The sequence below is a fragment of the Prunus dulcis genome, chromosome 7 (genome assembly GCF_902201215.1).
Source record: "Prunus dulcis chromosome 7, ALMONDv2, whole genome shotgun sequence".
Taxonomy (NCBI): domain Eukaryota; kingdom Viridiplantae; phylum Streptophyta; class Magnoliopsida; order Rosales; family Rosaceae; genus Prunus; species Prunus dulcis.
This window is the reverse complement of record NC_047656.1, coordinates 12,276,263-12,284,738: the sequence shown is the minus strand read 5'-3', so window position 1 is coordinate 12,284,738 and position 8,476 is coordinate 12,276,263. Positions and strand designations below refer to the sequence as shown.

The 8,476-nt window shown below is 35.7% G+C and overlaps 2 protein-coding genes across 2 annotated transcripts in view; both read right to left on the bottom strand.

Moving 5' to 3' along the window:
• The window catches only part of LOC117633710 (heat shock cognate 70 kDa protein-like), a 97,698-nt gene that overhangs the window by 55,123 nt on the left and 34,099 nt on the right, over window positions 1-8,476 (bottom strand). The window lies entirely within an intron of this gene.
• Window positions 2,118-3,951, bottom strand: LOC117633712 (heat shock cognate 70 kDa protein-like). Its single transcript, XM_034367436.1, has 2 exons — window positions 3,624-3,951; window positions 2,118-3,539 (listed from the first exon to the last, which is right to left on the bottom strand). The coding sequence occupies exons 1-2, from the start codon at window positions 3,829-3,831 to the stop codon at window positions 2,182-2,184; spliced, it is 1,566 nt and encodes a 521-aa protein (XP_034223327.1). The 5' UTR covers window positions 3,832-3,951; the 3' UTR covers window positions 2,118-2,181.

The window sequence follows — 8,476 nt, the reverse complement described above, 5'->3', positions numbered from 1 at the left end:
TGGGCAGGTACCAAAAATGGGACGCGGGATTTTTTTTTATATAATTGTTTTAGACTTTGCGCGACCAATATGTATTTTTCGTCGCACAAAAATTTAAAAATTTTGGTGGGTACCAAAAATGTGATGCGGGAATTTTTTTTTAAAAAAATAATTTTTTTAGACTTTGCGCTACCAATATTACTATATTCGTCGCGCAAAACTTTGCGAGACAAATATGTTTCGTCGCGCAAAACTTTGCGCGACCAATATATATTTTTCGTCGCGCAATAATTTGGGCTGGTACCAAAAATGGGACGCGGGGAATTTTTTTATATAATTTCTTTAGACTTTGCGCGACCAATATGTATTTTTCGTCGCACAAAAATTTAAAATTTTTGGCGGGTACCAAAAATGGGATGCGGGAATTTTTTATTTCAAAAAATAATTTTTAGACTTTGCGCGACCAATATTTCTATATTCGTCGTGCAAAACTTTGCGCGACCAACCGTATTTTCGTCGCCCAAAGTGATACGATTTTAAAAACCGAAATAACTCCTCCACCATTTTCTCAATTTCTTTCTCTACTCTTACCTCTCCTCTCTCTTTCCCTCTCCCCAAATCCCACCCTTTCTCTCACACTCACTCCTCTCACTTAATCTCTCATCTCTCTCTTCACTATCTCTCACTCTCACTCACTCTCACTCACTCTCTCATCTATCTTTTCACTATCTCTCACTCTCTCATCTCTCTATCACTATCTTATCTAATTCTCTCACTTCTCCCTCTCATTCTCACTCACTCTCAATCTTGCCAAAAGGTATATTCTCTCCAAATTTTAAATTTTTTTTCATTAATATGTGTTTTTGGAGTTAGTTTTGAGTTTGTGTGGGGTTTGGGGTTGAGTAAAGGGGAGAGATTGAAGTTTGGGTTGGATTTGTGGTATAACAATTTTAGGGGAGATTATGCATTCTTTTTTTTTTGTTGTTGTTGTTATTTGACCATATTTGTTTTTTTGTAGGTAATCATTGAGACTTTGATGGCTAAAGTTGAGGATTAGGAAGCTATCAAAACATATTATCCACCACTACCACCACAATATGCTTGTATTAGGATTTTATTATTGTACTTTGTTAATTCATGTGTACATTTTGAATATTATATATATAAATATTTATTGGATAATTTGATCACTATTTTTCATATGTAATTTTATTTTGAATATGTCAATTTAAATTAAAGTAATTAAGAAAAATCTTACAATTAAATTAAATTTAAAAAGTAAAAATTTGAAAAAATTACTATAATTAAATTAATATCAATTTAAATTAAAGTGATTTAAAAAAAATCATACAATTAAATTATATTTAAAAAGTAAAAATTTGAATAAATTAATATTAAAGAAATAATAATAAAAAGTAAAAATTAGTTTATTTTAATTAAAAAATTTAAAACACAAAAAAATATTTCGTCGCGCAAATATTTGCGCGACGTTAGTGTTTGTCGCGCAAAACTCTAAAAATGTGGGCGGGTACCAAAAATGGAACGCGGGAATTTTTTATTTTTTAAATTTTTTTGAGACTTTGCACAACCAATGTTTTTTGTCGCGCAAAGTCACTTTGCGCGACCAATTTGTTTCGTCGCGCAAAATTTTGCGGGACCAATATTTTTTCGTCGCGCATCCCGCAAAATTTTTTCGTCGCGCAAAGTCACTTTGCGCGACCAATGAAAAAACTTGGTCGCGCAAAGTCTTTCTTCACGATCTTTGCATGACGGAGTCTGCGCGACGAAGTTTTTGTCGCGTTAAAATTTGTGCGACTACAATGTATTTTGCGCGACGAAATTCTCTTCGTCGCGCAAAGTGTAAAATGTAGTAGTAACAAATCCCCTTGATGATTATAAGGAGCAAGACACAAAAATTTAATAAAATAAAAAAAATGAAGCTCTCCTGAATGCTTGCGGGAAGAAATATATGTTTTTACTTATAAGATGTCTGCGCTACAAATCAGGCAAGTCTTTTACAAGGCACACTCCCCATACCCAACCCAGAGAAGAAAAAACCAGCCAATCACGAAATGCACAAGCAGCCAGCAAAAGAAGTTCATATCGACTTCCTTATTCCATGCTATCTTAAACATATATATGAAATCAAAGAAAATAATTATTTTATAGATGCTATCTTAATCCTTAATATTCCCTTAAGAGTTAGTTCTTGGTTCTGTCACGGTTGATTTTGATCCCTTTCTTCTGGCCAGTGGACATATCCTCAGCGGAGACACTCAAAACTCCATTTGCGTCCATATCAAAGTAAACAGTGAACTTGGGAACGTGCTTGGGAGCCGGAGGAATGCCATGGAGGGTGAATTCACCTAAATAATTATTATTTTTTGCTACTTTACTTTCACCCTCATAAATGGGGAAGGTAACAGCCTCTTGGTAGTCATAAACAGTAGTTAAACTTGTTGTCTTCCTCACCGGAATTCTTGAGTTTCTTGGAATCACAACTTTCATGTAAAGCTCGGAACTATCATGATCCCTACACTCCAACCCAAGTGATAGAGGGGTGACATCTAAGAGAGTGAAGTCTTGAAGCTTCCCCGTTACATTCCCACTCAAGGCTGCAGCCTGAACAGCGGCTCCATAAGCCACGGCCTCATCGGGATTTATGCTCTTGCACAACTCCTTACCCTTGAAAACCTCCTGCAACAGCTCTTGCACCTTGGGGATTCTGGAAGACCCACCAACAAGAACAACATGGTCGACATTGCTTATGTCCATTTTGGCATCCTCCAAACACTTGTTCACAGGCTCCATGCACTTGTTGAAGATATCCATATTCAGTTCTTCGAATTTGTCCCGTGTGAAAGTTGTATGAAAATCTTCACCCTTATACCAAGAGTCGATTTCAATATCAGTGTCAAAGGAAAATGAAAGTGCCTTCTTTGCTTTCTCGCACGCAGTTTTGGCCTTCCGAAGAGCTTTGGCGTTTCCACCAATGTCCACGTTCTGTTTTGTCTTGAATTCTTCGACGCAGTAATTCACCATTCTGTTATCCAAGTCTTCACCGCCAAGGTGAGTATCTCCGGAAGTGGCCTTCACGTCAAAGACACCATGGCCTATGGTAAGTAGTGACACATCCAAAGTACCGCCGCCCCAATCAAAGATCATCACATTTCTCTTACTAAACCAACCGGCCTTCTTGTCGATTCCATAAGCGATGGCTGCAGCAGTTGGTTCGTTGATAATACGCAGCACATTTAAGCCCGCTAGTTTGCCAGCCTCTATTGTAGCCTGGCGCTGTGAGTCGTTGAAGTAAGAGGGTACAGTGATAACTGCATTTTTTGCTGAAATCTTTGAGCAAAGGTAGGACTCGGCAATCTCCCGCATCTTTGCCAAAACCATGGAAGAGATGTCTTCAGCAGCAAATTTTTTCTCTTCACCCTTGTGGTTAACCACAATCAAGGGCTTGTCAGCAGGACCTTCAATGACCTTGAATGGCCAGCACTTGACATCTTTTTGAACAGTTTCTTCATTAAATCTCCTACCAATTAACCGCTTTGCATCTGTAAAATCATTTTTAGATTATTATGTCAGGAAGGAAACAATTAAACAATTAAGTATAATTGATCATATCATTTTAATCTTACCGAAGATTGAGTTGGCGGGGAACCTCCCGACTTGGTTAAATGCTTCATCTCCTACCAACCTCTTACTATCAGTGAAGGTAACATAAGATCGAGTTGTTCTGTTACCGTGATCGTTCACCAGGATTTCTACATGATCAGCCTGCCACGCTGCCACGCACGAATAAGTTGTCCCCAGATCGATCCCAATTGCATGGTTATCTTCTGTCATTATTAATTTTCTCGGCTGAAAATCTTGAAGAATACTGTAATAGATTAACAAGGAATTTAAGTAAGTGCAGAAAATAGATGTGGAAGAAAATTTATAGACGGAGGAAGTGAAAAGTCTAATAAATCAAAGCTTACGCACTACAATTGTAAGAGAAACTTCAGATCTGCTGTACCCAAATCCTCTGTACCCTTTTTGTCACCTATCCAAAATTTTGACATTTGTCCCTCCACTTAATTGAACCCTCTATACAATCAATGTGGTTTTGACACGTGTCAAATTATTTGAATATTCTTTTTTATTGAAACAATACGTATTTTTATTAGAGTAATTCAACAATACGTATTTTAAAAAAAAAAAATTATGACAAATTATAATTTAGGTGCTACATTCCGAAACAGCCAAAGTTCATGCACCAAAATTGTATTGAGAAAAAAAAAAAAAAAAAACCAAAGAAAATTCTAAGCCTATTGAAAGTCCACCAATGATTCGTATGAGAGAGAATTTAGAGTGTATGTATCTTCTCAGTAATACTACCCCGTCACCATGGAGTCTGATCCTTCTTGTTTTGATTCCTAAAGTGTTAGCAAACACTGAAATGATCATGATTTGCCTCTTAATCGGTTTTTGTTTGCTGCTTTGAGCCTCAGGCTTTTGTGTCGTTTCTTCCTGCTTGGGGTTAGCTTAATTATATCAAATTTCGACTAAAAAAATAAAGATTACTTTTTATCGTCGATTTATTTTTTTAGATTTCGAAATCATATTCCTTGTACTATTAAGTCACAGTTACTTTGATTTTTCAAAGAACCACTACTAGTTAGGAAGGAGATAATTATTGGAGGCTTCACCATCAACGCAACATGACATTGACGGTGACCATGAATATAACATATGTAGCTTACGATCGAAAAAAAACGGGAGATTTTGGAAAAAGCCAAAGAAGAGAGAAATTTTTAAAAAAAAACCAAAATGGATAAAATTGCCCTTTTGTATTTTTAGATTTCTTAAAGAATTCTTTATATTTGCATGTCTTTGATTTAAAAGTAGAGAATTTTTTATGTCTTTTTTGAAAAAATTTTGGCTTTCTCCAAAAATGAAAGATTTTTTTATGGCTAAAACCTAAATTAACTAAAAAAGAATATATGCAGCTGCATGCAACTCAGCTGAAAGTCTTTATAATGATGAGACGGGTCACCACAGATATGAAGCGCGAAACCCACTTCATTATGTCTCTATATCCAATCACAATAAGGAAAAAGAATCAAGATTCCTTGTATTCAAATTACCATTTCTCTTTTTAGTTTCTTCTTCTCAATACATTTTGAGAAATTCTCTCTCTCTCTCTCTCTCTCTCTCTCTCTCTCTCTCTCTCTCTCTCGGAAAAAGAGTGGGGCCCTTGAGTTGTGCAAGGAGTTTAGAGATGGTTCTCTTTTTTTCTTTTTTTATCACATGTGAAAGGGCAAGTTTTCAAAAGGACCCGGGACTTACGAAGTTCAATAGAACTCTCGAGTCTTACAAGTAAAGGTAAGATGATTTTTAGTTGCTATTGTTGTCTTCCAAGCAGGGACGGATCTAAAATTTCAAAATAGGATGAGCTAGATTAACTTTAAGGTGAGTTGTTAGATTTTGAATTAGGCTAAACCTTAAACATGTATACTAACTAATACTATAGATATAAAAAAGAGGGGGGGGGGGAGGAAATCTCACTTGGGCTATAGCCCTGATTCTGATTGTCCATGGCATAACACCGTCCTTTCCAAATAAAAAGGAAAAAGAAAAAAGAGAGGAAAAAGTATGAGTTCAACATTTCTATTTGATGAAAAAAAACACATCATAATCATCTGCGGTGTAGTTTCTAATTAATGATTGTCATAGTTGAACAAAGACTTGAAGTATTGGTTGTTTAGAGCCAATGGAAAATAGATGACAAGTATTTTCTTAAAAAAATTTCTTCTTGTGGTGATGCCAATACTGAGAGTATAAATTTAAATCCCACACGGAGAAATTGGGAAGACACAGAGTTTTAAAAATGTTGCCATGAGTTCGTTTTGCAATTAGTTTTTGAATCACATATGGCATAAAAACTTTGGGACTATTTCAATGTGATATAAAAAGGAGTATGAGTGAGGGTTTAAATGAAATATTTTTGCTCACCACTTTAACCTTAATGTGTACCATCACCATCATTCTTAACACTTGACATGTGTCTATTGACATAACCATAGTTAATTCTTTACTTTGTATTTATAGAACCATGGTTATGTCAATAAACACGTGTTAAGTGTTGAGAATGGTGATGAGGGTACACATTGGGTTAGAGTGGTGAGCAAAAATACTCCCAAGATTTAAATAGCTAATTATATGTGTTATTAGATTAATTCAAGGGTCTAACTCCATAAATTTTTGTACGTACTTGCATTTAGTTCATTATAATTGTCCTCTATGATAATAAGGAAGGGAGACACACGCAAAATTGCTATGAGATATCAAACATTCCGATTGAAGCTATAAACTAAATTGTGACAAATTAGTATATGTAGGTTACGCCAGTTGGTTAAGACAACGTGTTTGCCCTTTATGCATTAGAATAATTTAGCATATTAGATTCCAAAAGAAAAATTGTGACGAATTATAATTTAGATGTTAGATTCAAAAATAGCCAAAATTCAGGCATGAAAAGTGTATTGATAAAAAAAAATTAATCAAAGAAAATTCAGAACCTATTGAAATTCTATCGATGATTTGTATGAGAGATAGTGTATGTGTCTTCTCATTATTGTGTATTTTACTTATGACACGTTTACTAACTTGAATCAAAATGAGCATGAATCGGAGTGAATACTAATGACCGATGTTTAGTCGTCGTCTGTTGATTTTTAAGACGATTTTTGTTTGTTGTGTTTTCTTTATCTTATTGACTGACTGTGCAAGGTCGTTGCTGAATTACTGTGCAAGGGATATCTTTTTTTTATCTACAATCTACTTTCTTAGATTCCAAAATGATATGATTCCTTCCTAGGATCCTTATCCTACTTTTGTTGCTTTAAAGTCTTTTTCTAGGTCACCAGAAAAGCAAATGAAGCTACTTTTTATTTTCTGCTAAATTATTAGTTCTCCATTATTTGCTGCTTCAGCCAAAGGGAAGTTGCCATCCAACAGCGTTATGAGCGAAAAAACCATGCAGTGCAGCTCCCCAAATTCCTCCTCAACAGCCAACAAAAAAGAGCAGCCCCACAAAAGTGTACCATGAAAACCCGATCAAGTGACACATACCCCAAAACATGTGATAAAACATGGAAAGTTTGTCTCCCACCAAAACAAAAGAAATACTACCTCAACTAGGAGGACCCCTTCCCTTAATAAAGTAGTCGAATCGTACGTGCCCACTCCTAAAAAGAAACACTATTAAAGTAGCCGAATCGTACCATGCTCACCTCTAAAAAGCAACACTACTAGCTAGCAATGAGAGAATTATTGGAAACTTCACCATCAACGCAACATGACATTGATGGTGACCATGAATGTAACACATATGTAGCTTAAGACCCAAGGGAAAAAAAACATATGCAGCTGAATGCAAGTCAGCTGAAGGTCTTTGTAATGATGAGAAGCCGACAGGTCACCCACCACAGATGTGAACTCACAATGACTAGCACTAAAAAAGAAAAAGAGCACGAAACTCAATTCATTATGTCTCTATATCCAATCACAATTAAGGAATAAGAATAAAAGATTCCTTGTATTAAGTTCTTTTAAATACTGTTTTATATTTGTACAAGGCAAATTTTGGGCCTGTGAGTGGTGCTCAAGGATTATAGGGTTCAACATTTATATTTGATGGGGAAAAAAACCCATGTCATAATCTTCTATATTGTAGTTCCTCTTCAATCGTGAATTTGGTTGTCGAATATTGCAAATCTCGGATATAATATGGTCTGATTGTGGTTACTGGCCTGAGAGTAGTTTTTCATTCGTCTGCCCTAATTTGGTTTATTTTGTAATGGACCTTGATATTGGCTTAGCCCAAATGTGCCTTGTTTTTTTCTCTTTTTTATGCACTTACATTTATTTTGTTCTTTTCCGTCTCAAATCCACGTCGATGTTGCTAAGGAGCAGGGTTGGTACTGCATCTGTTTCTATAATTTTCCTCTTTTTGTATCGCGTGATTGTATTCAGGCTGTGAATCTTTTAACTAAGATTGTGCTCTTATTCTAGATCATGAATTGTGGATCGACTATTTTGGTAAATTATATCCACAAAAAAAGGTCTCCAAGTAATTTTTCATTAAAAAAATCCAAATGTAAAGGCCCAAAGGGGAGCCCAACCTAAACATGAAAAAAGACCAAATGGATTAGAGAACTTAGTGGGTTTTCGGGTCTGACCCAGGAAGTTAACAGAGTCTTGCTTACGGTTTGGTTTTCGCGCCCAAAATTTCAGGGCGGACTACATCCTCTCCTATTCCACATATCTCTCACTTCACTTCCTCTTGATCATTCTTGGGCTGACACGTTGCTGAGAATATGTTGGAAAGTAAAAAAGAAATAAATATTTTGATCATCGAAGCACCATTTCAGAGTTCACGAGGTCGAATTAATATTTTTTCTTTCTTTTCGCTGAATCTATTTTGGGTAAGCATAAGTTAGTGTCA